The sequence below is a fragment of the Heliangelus exortis genome, chromosome 17 (assembly GCF_036169615.1).
Source record: "Heliangelus exortis chromosome 17, bHelExo1.hap1, whole genome shotgun sequence".
Taxonomy (NCBI): domain Eukaryota; kingdom Metazoa; phylum Chordata; class Aves; order Apodiformes; family Trochilidae; genus Heliangelus; species Heliangelus exortis.
The window spans coordinates 15,194,548-15,206,845 of record NC_092438.1 but is presented as its reverse complement, the minus strand read 5'-3'; the positions used below and the strand labels follow the sequence as shown (position 1 = coordinate 15,206,845).

The following is a 12,298-nucleotide window of genomic DNA, read 5'->3' as shown; positions in this document are numbered from 1 at the left end:
CTCCGCGGCGGCGGCGGCGGCCGGGCGGGGGGGAAGAGGCCGGGAGGAGCGAGGCCGGCAGGGAGGGGGCGCTGGGCTCTTCCCCACCCCGCCCCGAACCCTCCTCCCCTGCGGCCTGCTGCGGCGGCGGCGGCCCGGCCCGGGTATGGGGGAGCGGGGGCCGCCGCCGGTCAGGCACTGAGCGGCGCTGTTGTTCGACGGTGGGTTCCCCCTCCGGAGGAACGGGGAGAGAGAAGAGCTTCAACAACCCCCCCCCCCCAGCTCCCACAGTGACTTCTCCGCTCTCCAACGATTACCGGCTCGGCGCCTTCTCCTCGGACGGCCCTGCCGGCTACCATGGCGGAGAACTTACTCGACGGGCCGCCCAACCCCAAGCGAGCCAAGCTCAACTCGCCGGGTTTCTCCGCCAGCGATAGCACAGGTAAGGCCTGCGGGGCGGTGCGGGGGCGGGCGGGCCTCACCGGCGGCCTCCCCCCCCCACCTTCCCTCCGGCGGAGGGGCGGTGAGGGGGGGTAGGGGGGGAACGGCCCGCCCTGCCGCCGTTCCCGGCGGGGGTGGGAACCGGCCTGGCGAGGTGCCGGGAAAGGGGGGGAAGGATCCCTCCCCGAAGCGGTTGGGCCTCCTCCAGTCGAAGTTACCGGGCGGGATCCGTACGCCAAGTACCGTCCCGGCTATAAATAGCGGTTGGGAGAGACGGGTAAAGAGGGCTTTTGAGTTGAATTTCTCTTTCTCCGTCCCTCATCGAGCGACGCTTCGGTTTAATGGGGAAGGGATGGAGGGATCTGCCTCGGCTTGGATGCTGGGGGGTGCCCAGGTGAGCGGGGTGCGGGTAGGGAAGGAGGAAAACCCGGCCCGCAGAAGCCCCCAGCGCCCTGCTGCTGGAGGGGATGGCCGGGCTTCACATCGGTACTCCCTAAAACCCATATATCGCCCCCAAGTAAAAGCCCCATGCAGGCAGCCTCTTCCCCCGTGCCCCTTCGTGAGCTACAGAATAAAAACTCTTCAGTAGCATATTAATATCTTGCTTTTTTTTTTTTTTATTCTGCCACCTGTGACCCTGCTTTAAGAGCTCGGCTTGACCCGTTCTGAGCATTTTTTCCTTAGAAAAGGAGGAATTTGCAGATAACAATTTCAAGTTGTGGGGTTGCTTGCGTGATGAAATGCCAGCAGGCTGGCAGTCGCTGCGACTGGTCTGTATGTTGCGGAGTGTCTTCGGTGTGCTTTTTTCTTTTTAATCGATTGTAATGGGTTTACAGGTAACAGAACACCTCAAAATTCTTAATTTCTGGCACACGTGTGCCTGCCGTAAATACACACGTGTGTGCACAAGAGCATCTGTGCCTGTACTGACGTCTTTTCGGTGTTCCAACTGTTTTAATCACTGAAACCGTGGTTTTATAGGAACACGAAGTGTGTTGGGCTTGCATTTCTGTTTTCAGAGATTAATGAATCTTGTTGAAGGGACAGTGATAAGTTAATCATGCTCTGCCTGCTGTGTTTTTATAGGCTGAAAAAATTATTGCTCTAATTGAGCTGATAAAATTCTGTGGGTTTTCTCGGTTTGCTTAATCTGTGTTTGGCAAGAGCGTACATACCCTTCAGTCCTTTTGCTTGGTTGGTTGGTTGTTCTTTTATGGAATCGTGAATGAAGCATGCCCAAAATAAATGGGTTTGAGAGTAAGAATTGGAAGAGGATGGCTAGGTGAGGCGTTGTGATTGAAGTGTGGATCCCTTCCATGGGAGCAGCTCAGTGTCATACGGAAGGCCGGTCTGCAAGTTGCTACGGAGTGCAGTGCAGTAACTCGGGGAGAGCACAGCTTTTCTTCAGTTCTTCAGCTAGACACTTTAGACTTCACTGCTAAAGGTGTTTGAAGCAGTGTCTCATCCTTTTTTCTTTTTTCTTTTTTTTTTTTTTTCCCTTTTTTGAAGTTCACTTGGTCTGTTCTGGAATGCTTAAGTCATAATTACATCCTGTTCAGCAAGTTTTAATGTGTCTCAGTGAGCTCTGTGCAGTGCTAGATATGTAAACTCCAGCATCTGCATAAAGTTTTGCACAGCTGAGAGGGCCTTTAGTCACCAGGGACGGCAAATCCCAGGTTGCCTTTGAACAAGTTGTGCTATATTTGTAGCATTCTGTTTTCATCCTGGCGTTCTTCAGGCAGAAATAACTCGCAGCTTGAAACGTGCACTTGGAAGTGCTTTTTCAGAAAAGAAAACAACGCTTTAGGTTCGTTGTCAGCAGCTAACACTGCTCGTTGAGAGACTGCTGACCATGTCTGTGTTGCAGCAGGTGGTACAAATAGTTTTAAGTAGCGATTGCTATCGGATACGGGCTCCTGAACCTAAAGCAGGCTGCTGCTCTGCACTGAGCCTTAAATGAAAAAGTTCTATTGCAACCTGGAAAGTTGTCTTTGTGGCCAGAGGTGCTTGGGGGGGTGGGTTTGAGGCTTGTGCCCTGAATGAGCAGTAAGTTGTGTGTGTGTTAACTGAGCTGTAACTCCAGTCATAAACCCGTGCTGTTCGGTGCTGCAGCTTGCATGAGTAGGACGTGCTTCCCCAGGCAGTGTGGGGCTGGGCTGTGCAGCGCTCTGGCTGAGCGGTCAGGCCCCGGGTCCCTGCCTGCTCGCAGCTGAGCCGAGCCGTGGGATGGCAAAGGGCCCGACACCGGGACGCTCGGCAGAGAGAGAGCTGCTCATCCCTGTTTGTATTTCACTTGGTGCTTTGATGCGGTGATGTTAAGCAACTCCCTTTGTCAGGGTAAATTTTAGCTGCCTTTTATCTTTCTGATAAAAATAGCTCCTCAGCTTACCGGAGCAAAGTTTTTTCTATTGAAATTCTTCTACTCGCGCTCTGGAAATGTGACCTTTCCTGTTAAACTTTCTTTTTTTTTTTAAGTGTCTAAATAAATGTGGGGTTTTGGAGAAGGGAGTAGAGATGAAAGGGTAGCAGAAATGTATATTCTGGCCATAGTTAAGAGTCATGTTAGTCGTCCTGTTCTTTATAGCAATAAGGAAGGTTAAGACTTGTGGCTGTTAACTTGACTTGCTGTTGCTGTGCAGTGTTGAGCAAACTAACTCCTATGGTAAAATATCCATGGGAAAGATTTTTCTTTGTCTAGCCAGGTAGGAGTAGTGCTTTTGTCTAATTACTGCTTTATTAGGTACACTGTATTTTTCATACCTAAGCATTTGTCTCTCCTATAACTGTTGGGAGGCATTTTCATCTAGCGTGCTGCCGAATAAACAAGGGACTTGTAAGAGAAGTAGAATTACAGTAACTTTGGTTATGGCAACGTATTATTTAAACACAGAGTGTTGTGATTATTTTGTGTGTTGCTGGCATTGGTCCTTCGGCAGAATCTACAGTGAACTGGCAGAGTTCTTGAGCTGCTCTGGACACTGCTCACAGATTGTGAAAAACTGAGTTGTAACTGGAATGGAGCAGCAGCAAAGCTGGCGTTAGGTCAGGTGCCCCTTCAAGGTGTCTCTGTGAGTGGTGTGGTGGAGGTGTAATGCCTCTGTCTGTATTTGTTAGGTACCTAGCAACCTTCTGCTCGTGTGGAGCTGTGCGAGTTCCAGAAACGTCATGTCCTAATTTGGGCCAAAGTGGTGATGTCCTTTGCGGCGTTAGGAGTTAATGAATTCCTAAAGTAGGTGAAGTTGGAAAGAAGGGTGAGATAAGTAGCTTCAAAAAGTCAATTAGAGCTTTCTTGTGTGTGTGATTTCTCGGGTTTGTGGGGTTTTTTTCACCACAACTTCAGGAAAAAAAGCTGCAGGCTGAGATCTCCAGCAATTCCCATTCTCTTCGTGGCCCACTGTGTTAGCACGGCAGTGCCCGTGTTACAGCTGGGAAAGGCTGGCCCTGTCACACGTGCCTTTGTACGTGCTGAGATAAGGAGACCTCTGGCTAGCTCCCAGCAAGCTACAGAACTTTGCAGAAGGGAGTTTGTGCCGATCTGCTGCCCGATTTGCTCTTTCTCTCCTGCCAAAAGCCACACAGGTGTATTCCAGCAGATTTAGTTTTAAAAGAGATGGACCACCTTTAAAACAAAGTAGCTTAAGGAGAGAGGCAGCAAGGGTTTTTTAAGCTTCTGTTCAGATTCTTAGCTGAGACTTCAAATGAACTATCATCTCAGTGATCTAAACCCTGATTTTGTCAGTGCATGAAAGCATTAGTGTGTATGTTTTAGAAAGGTTTGTTCCTGCATAGTGGAAAGGTTTTATGGAAGTCTGTTTAATCAGTCTGCTTTCATTTTATATGATGTGTGCAAAACTTGAGCGTCACTTGTGCATCGTGGCAGTCAGAATTGCTGTCATGCATGTGCTTTCTCCACCTCTCTCCCAAACAAGAAAAAAGATAATTCCATTAAGTGAACAGACTTGGATTTACAAGCACAAAAGTAGGGGAAGAAATGCTGCTTCTGGAAAGGTGGAGGTGAAGGAGTGAGTGTGGTTGTAATTACTTCACGGGAATGTCCTTTGTTTTGTGGTACTTAGAGTATAACTAGCTGGGATGGGAAAAAGTGTGGTATTTATGGCTATATTTTTTGTTAAGACTTCCCATGTATGTGTAATGAAGGGTTTGGTGGGTGGGAGATGATGCAGCAGAGCAAAAGTGTTTACTTTGAGCTGTGTTAAGTTTGATACAAGCTGAATTAATAAAATTTTTTTACACCTTAAGTGACTGACCCGCATAACTTTGTCTGCGGCTGTAATCTAGGACATGAGATTTGTAAGATCAGAGATTGGCTTGTTTGTGAAGCTATTTCTTACCAAATCCTGAAGCATTGCTGGTAGTAGGTTATTGTATACTTTCTCATTATTTGGGGTTCTTGGAGATTTTTCCAAGGAGTTAGACATTAACATCTGTGTGAAATGAAAAATTGAGCAGATCATCTGTGACATGATGTGACAAGCCACAGTCCTACAATCGTGCTGCTTCCTTTTTTTTGAAAAAGCAGGCAGGAATAAAGGTTGTGCTCAGGGGGGGTCAGTCTTTGTTGTACCCTGGAGATCTCTTGATAGCTTGTGAGATGAATCCCAGTTTTCTGTTGCAGATTATTCACTTTCTGTTCTGGATGAATGTTCCTTGGAGTTCCAGTACAGTGCCATTAATTATTTCTACAGCAACATGTTGTGTTTTGCTATTATATCTGCAACATCACATTAAAAAAATCCACCTATCCTTGGTGTCTATTTTTTGTTAGTGGTGTTCTCTGTTTTTACCTGCTAATAGAGAAGAACATGAACAAAAGTCTCAATCTGTTATCAAAATGCTACAGGTTAATGTGAAATTGGGTTTGAGGGGTAGTTGAAAAACAGGATTTGAAAAATTCTGGGGTTTGTTCTTATACAATGAAAAACCATGTGGGATAGCTTAGAAATCTGACACTTCCATCCTAATTTGGTTTACACTTTCAAGAGCTTTTGCTTTGTAATTCTTCCTTTTAACATATGTTATGTTTTCCATCTGTCTTCTCAGATGTCTAAGATACAGAGAGAATCTAAATCTTTTATTTGAAAAACTGTCTCTAATAGAGGTGTCTCAACAAATACTATGAAGTATTGTCCAGAACCATAGTGAGAATCAAAAGAAAATTGATACTTCTCTTATCACTGGTAACTTGCAATCATAACTTGGAGTCTAAATCTCTTAACTTACACTTTTCAAAAGCTTACTTCATCTTCCCTTTCCTGTTATTCACCACCATTAAGAAATAAGGTTATTATTTGCAATGTTGGATAAACACCTTATCTTTGATTTGCAAGAACTTCGTGTGTGTCCATATTTTTATTTATACATACATAGGTTTGTAAAATAATTACTTCTCTGAGGGTCATCATCTGTGAAGGTGGGGGAACTGCCTCAGGAGGACAGCACTGGCAAAACGAGTTGCTCTTTCTAGGTGATGTGTTTCCCAGTCTCACAGGTAGATATTATTTCATTGGTGCACTTGGACATCTCAGAGACAGACATCAGGGCCAGCTGTTTTCTGCTGCACAGTGAGAATGAAAATGGAATATTATATTTCAGCCCCTGTCTCTGTGTATGTTGCACCTGAAGAGCATGAGCTGCTCTCTTGCTTTGTCCAACTTTGCTGCTACTTGATAGCTGGTTTAGTGGGTGTAGTTGATGACATAGCTTCCATGTCATCATCTGTGTAGTTTCATCTAATGGAGCAAAGAAATATGGAAATTACCAAGAGACTTGAATTCAGTAAGTACTGAATGTAAATCTGTTTTGTAGTAGCTGTGAAGATTTTCCTAAGGGTCATAAACTCCTTTAAGGAAAGTATTAATGAGAATGATTCAGAACAGCCTCATATCACTGAGATGAATGCTTTAAAGTAAAAGAGATTTGCAGGGGCATTGGTTTTCCTCTGTTCAGTCAGTTATGGTTAGAAGGCTTTTTAGAGTGAAACATACCAAAGTCATTAGTTTTAAGCATGTCTACTGTTGCTTCCTTATGTGCCTCTGGTTTATTTTATGTTGTGTGTTCTTGCACAGCTGAATTTGAGCTGCCAAGCAAAATGACCCTTCATTTATAATTTGGTATCAGAAATAGGGAGGAAAAAGTGGCATTAAAAAAAAAAAAAATGGAAGCACACTTTTTGCATCTATTACACAGCATAAAGGAGACACAAACCTGTGTCTATTTCCTGGTAATCTTGTGTAACACTTTTTTTTTTGTTTGTTTTGTAATATTAATCCAAGTTCATATTAATAATTGCTATTCTAATCTTCACAGAATGGCCCATTCTGTGCTTCTGTCCCAGCAGGTGTGTAAAAGTGGGGACTGGCAGGGAAGAGCTGGTGTCTGGAGGAGCATTGGAGGCAGCCTCAGCTAGAAGGCAATATGAGTGTGGAGTTACCACCACCCATGCTGCCAGTCACCCTGGGGAGGATGAAGGGCTGAGCCATCAGAAACACCTTGTGTTGACCTGTGTATTTAATAGAAAGTCTCTAGCCAGAAAAAGTCACAGTTAGAAGTTTGTTTTATGTCTTCCTGTGTTACCTGCTGATTCTTTTTTTGATGTGCAGTGAGTGTGGCATCAACCTTAATGTTGAATTAGTGGGTCTGTCAGTTGTGTGAGCTAACAGGGGACAGTACTGTTTTGGTACAGACTGTGCACTTCATGCTACCATAAGCAAGTGCCTAGTATTAGTTACTGAATTCTCAGATGATTCCTCTTTAAAGGGTCATCCTGAACTTAAATGTTAAGTCAGCTGTTAAAACAGGGCAACAGAGAAGATGTGTGAGGGTGTAATGAGAAGAGAAGGAATCTCATGTCTGTCAATGTGCTTGTGAAGCCTTAAAACACTTAATTTTTATCAGGATGATCTTGTGAATGAGAAGCAGAGGTTACCAGTGGTCTCTCAGTCTGTAGGCAGATTGCTTGCCTCCTTTTCCTTCTGCCCAAATTTCTTCTCGTTTGGGAAGGAAACTTCTGGAATTTGGTCAGTGAGTGTGTGTAGCCTGATTGCCACATGCAGTGTAACAATAGTCATGTCCATGTTGATGCTGCTGGGTAGGATGTAAAGTTACAAGAACAGACACAACAGTCATGTCAAAATAGTGAACACACATTGGGAAACACAGGAACAATCATTCTGGAGAAGCTCTGTAGGACCAGAGGAAAGCAAAGTCAATCCGTTGTTTGCCATCTCATGCTTCCAAGAACAGGCCAGAGTGAATGCTTGTGTTGGGCTGTTTCAGCCATGTGTTTTTTGGGTGGTTTTGGTTTTATTCCATTCTGGCATCTGATAAGAGATCAGCTTTGTATCTGAGTGTGTTTCATATTTGTTTCTGTGTATTAACTTTGGTACCAGGTGCATTTCCTGTGCCCTAATGGACTGCTTTGTTATTAATAGTGGAATGTTCAAGTAATCTGGGGTCTATTTATTTTTTAATGGAAGGGTGTTAGAAATGTGTCTGTAAACAGGGATTATTCCTGAAAAAAACTAGTATCTAAGGTTTTCTGGACCTTCAGCATAGACTGTATTTTCATCATGAGCACAGCAAAACAGAGGTGGCAGGGACAGTGTGGTTCAGTACTGTATGGAGAAATTTGAGCTTATGACATTGTGATGCACAATGTGCAAGTGGAAAGAGAGACTAGGAACTTGGGGTGATCAGGGAAGAAAATGAGTTTATACCATTCTTTTTTCAGGGAGGTGAGAAGGAAGCAGGGGGCAGAACAATTGGTCTTTCCTCTACCAGGCAGTAGTTATCACACACATCAGTTGAGCTATAGGGGATATAGATCCGTGCATTTTCCTCATCCTGACTTGTATGTCTGGTGTTCATGCTGGTTTCAGGAGCGTTTTTAAAACTGAATCAATAACTCTTGTAGTATTGCAGTAGTGGTTAGAAGGGAACTGATTCTTTTTCATTAGCTTCTTGATTTGTTTGTTTTGTGTAATGAGCTTGAGTTTTGCAAAGTCACTGAGTTGCTGAAGTCTTACAGAAACGGATTGTGGGAGATTTTAGGAGTGTGAAGTTACTTTAACTTAAGATTAACTGGATTCTAAGTCAATGGTGTCCCTTTTGTTTATTGGCATGCACAAAACGGATCTGGTTTCATTGATTTTAGGAACTGTGTCGGTGCTTAGTTGCTTGTCTGTACCCTGCTGAAATGATATTAATCTTATGCAGGCTCATGCTTTGCCAGAAGACAAGTTGTAAAGGAAGGATGATGGAGTGAATGCCTCCTTCAAAGTGCCCCTATCCCCAAAACCCTTGCCACAGGAAAGCAAGAGAAGGCAAGTGTTACTCCCATGTTCAGGAGAGGCTGAAAGGCCAATACAAGTAATTACAAACATGTCAGGCTCCCCCCCATCACTGGGAAGATCACTGAAGAGCTGGAGTGAGTTTAGTGAAGGGCTACCAAGGAGGTCAGGATCACTTGCCCTTTGGAGTGAGGCTGAGGGGCTGGGCTCCAGACTTGCTGGTGTCCCTTCCATTCTGAATGACTGATCCTGTAGGCAAGAGAGGACAGGGATTTGTTATTCTGATGACATTCCTGGAGGCAAATACCTTGACTGCCTAAAGGTGAGACTTGTTTCTGAGTATTGATACATTTGAATTTTGACAAGTCCACTGACTTTGGGAATGAGCAAACCAGACTGTGCTCCTTTCTCATCCCAAATGCAAGTAGCTCAAAAGAGGCAGAAAGAAATTTAGTTAAATATCCAGTTGTCTTACTATGCAAGCAGTAACTTGTTGGCTTGCTATTGGATTTCTGATTTCCCTTCATCCCAGTCCACCCAGACATTAGGGTCTCCTTCTCCCAGCCAGGTCCCTCATCTCTGTCTTTCAGACCTGGCTGTTAAACCTCAGGTTCTGGGGAAGCAGTGCTGCTGCTCTTCTGAAAGTCAAGTTCAGATCCTCATCAGTTTGCAATCTCTCTGGGTGGCTCATTAGCTTGAGACACTAATGTAAAGTTTCCGTGCTGGAAATGTTGGGGTTTTTTCTATGAATGTGTTGTTTAATTGCTGTAAAACACGAAATGCTTTGATTGTCTTTTATGAAACAATAAATTTCAGAACCTTCAAACCTTGAAAGGAGGTTAGAATGGATGTGGTAATTGCTGACTGCACCAAACAGTGTGGCTATTGAGTTGAGTTACCTGACATGGAATTTTAGGGAATGGCTGGAGCTCTGAACTGTTGAGGCTTTGTCTGCTGGGGTCTGGCATGATTGAAAGAAGCCTTACAAAACAAAATTGGGCTCACTGAAATGTAACAGCCATGTTGGCATGAAAGAAAGGCACGGTGAAAGTAACTGCTTGTGTGCTGGGACTGCAGGGTGACTTCAGTGTCTGCTGTGATGATGGGCAGTCAAAATTTGGGATGGGAAAGCTCCCGATCACATTTCAAGTGAAGGTAATGCCATAAAAAAATGAAACTGAATTTGATATTTTCCTCCTGCTTGCTTTGTGATACGCTGGAGATAATAAGTGACGTCAAGAACTACCCTGGAATGTCTGTTGCCTCTCCAGGCTGAGCTAGAGAGAAAAAGAAATGGAGACATTTAATCAAGTTAATTGATTGAATATGTATGTTAAGAAAGAGTTTCCAGATAACAGTTTCAAACAGTCTTACAGATGAAGATGCTCTGCCATGAGAATGCAACACAGTTTTTGCTTTCTGAGAAAGCTTGGAAGGAACATCTGCTTCATTCTGTTTGCTGAAAGTGTTGTCCAGGACAGCAGAAAAGTGTGGCATTTAAGCTCACAAAACTGGAATTAGGAGGAGTATGTCTCAAGTGTGGTTATCTTCTGTGTGTGAAAATAGCTGCTCAAAGAACACAAAATTCTCAAATTGGAAAAGAAGCCCTTTGGAAAGGGTGGGGGTGTTGTAGTTGCCTGGTGCTTTTCCATTCCTTCCAAAGACGTTATCTCTGGTTTTTGTCTTGCTCCTGTTAAGAGGCAGTTTGGTTTTGTGTAATGGAGGTAGTGAAAGGTGTGAGGTTTGGGATCAGAAGTGCAGTGTTAGTCAACTCTGCTGCTTCTTGAGCAGTGGAATGAGCTGTACCAGCCTTAGGAGTTAAGGGCATTTATCCTCTTTTCAGCTGAAGACCACTTGTTCTGTTGTGTTGCATGCTAGATAGGCAGCAGGTTTGGGAGGCAGGGCAGGTACACAGCTGGGTGGTGGGAGTGGGACTCCTGTGTATGGGTGTTTTTTCAAGCATTGCTTCAGGTAACTGTAGGTGAAGGAAAAGGCATCTCTTGATTTTTTAGTCTCTTGGTAGCTGCTGTTGACTTTGAGAAATAGTAGAAGCATTGAGAATGGGATCAGTTGTGTTCTTGTGAGGATGAGGGAGCTGTGGTTACTTTTCATTTTGCTACCAGTAGAAATGGGCTACATTCTTACACTGGGATATTTTTATGTGTTTATAAATATGTTTATTATTTTTATAACTACTGAGACAATCTCTTATCTTTATGAGTGTGTTGCAGACAAGCTCTAGTAGGCTTTTGGTTTCTGTTTTATTTTATAACTGTTGTAAAGTGTGCCTTGTGTTGATGTTTCTAATGTGGATGAGTATGATTAAAACGTAAAACCAGGAAGATTAATCATTGCCTGAACATTTGAATACTCAGTGAATTTTTACACAGCCACTGTGTTAAGCTGTTTACTTGCTTTTTATTTTCTGGCTGAGCTGTAAACTTGCCATGTCTAACCTTAATGTATAGGCTTCTTACAGGAGGTTAAGAGTGGTAGATTATTTTAGGTTTTAAGAGTCAGTATTCCCAAGTGTTTTCCCTCACTCTTTTCGTAAACTGCAAAAACATTTTCAGTCCTTGGCTCTGGCAGGATTGTTAAGAGTCCAGCCAGCCAGCCAAACAAAAAAATTCAGCACTTACACTCCAGCATCCCATTTTGAAATACAGCTGGAAAAAACTGCTGCTCTTTTTGTAAGCCACAGCAACATCCTCCTCCTCCACGTTTGGACACTTGTCCTCTCCCCCAGGCCCCACGTGTGCACACACACACGTGTAGTTTTTATTCATGAAATATTAACAGTTTGAGTGCAGAAGCTTGGCAAAACACCATCCATGGGATTTGCAAAGGTTGTCTGTGAACAAGTGCTGTAAACCTTGAACTTCCCAGCGAGCCAGGGGGATGAGAGCAGCTTAACAAAGGGCCAAGCTCCAGCCAGGGACCCTGTGTCACCTCCCCTGGTGACACACAGACTGGTGGCTCTGGGTGGGCTCCAGGACCCCGGCATCAGGGACTCATTTCTGGCTATCCAGGGATTGGGCTGAAAACAGGCAATGGGATTGTCATCTGAGAGGGGGTTAAGGAAAGTTAAAAGCAGTGACAGCTTGGGCTAAGGAAAGTAGAACCAAAATATGTAAGAGGAGAGACACATTGCAGCACGGTGAGTGTCACAGTATGTGCAAAAGAGGAGGAGAGGTGAAGCCATCACCAAAAGGAATGAAGGTACAGCAGAATTCCTGTAAAAGACAAGCTGAGAGAAGGTGAACTGAACAACTGAAGGGAAAAAACAGCAAATAAGAAAATAGAAGTACCCTAGCTAATGGAAATGTTAGTTTGTCACTTCTCTGCTAGAAAGGGAACAGGAGTTCTGTTCCTGAGCTGGAGTTTATTTGTCACAGCCAACGTTTAAGTCTGGAAGAATTCTTTAGAACTTACTGATTCCGTAGTAATGATGGCAAAATGTAGGCACCTGAAGGCCATACTGCTGTGAGTGCCTCAAAAAGGGCAGAATTTATCATCTCTGTGTATGTTTACTGTGACTGTTTTTGTAATTCAGTGGTCATTGCAACTCA

The 12,298-nt window shown here is 44.1% G+C and overlaps 1 protein-coding gene across 12 annotated transcripts in view; it reads left to right on the top strand.

Moving 5' to 3' along the window:
* The first annotated feature begins 200 nt into the window (after positions 1-200).
* The window catches only part of CREBBP (CREB binding protein), an 85,640-nt gene continuing 73,542 nt past the window's right edge, over positions 201-12,298 (top strand). For 11 of the 12 annotated variants that reach the window (XM_071761231.1, XM_071761230.1, XM_071761226.1 and 8 more), the window contains exon 1: positions 201-421. In XM_071761231.1, coding sequence (XP_071617332.1) covers positions 337-421 — 85 coding nt within the window. In that variant the 5' untranslated portion in view covers positions 201-336. Of the gene's footprint in view, positions 422-1,979; positions 1,999-12,298 lie in introns of those variants that run through there. The other variant, XM_071761225.1, reaches the window with a different exon arrangement.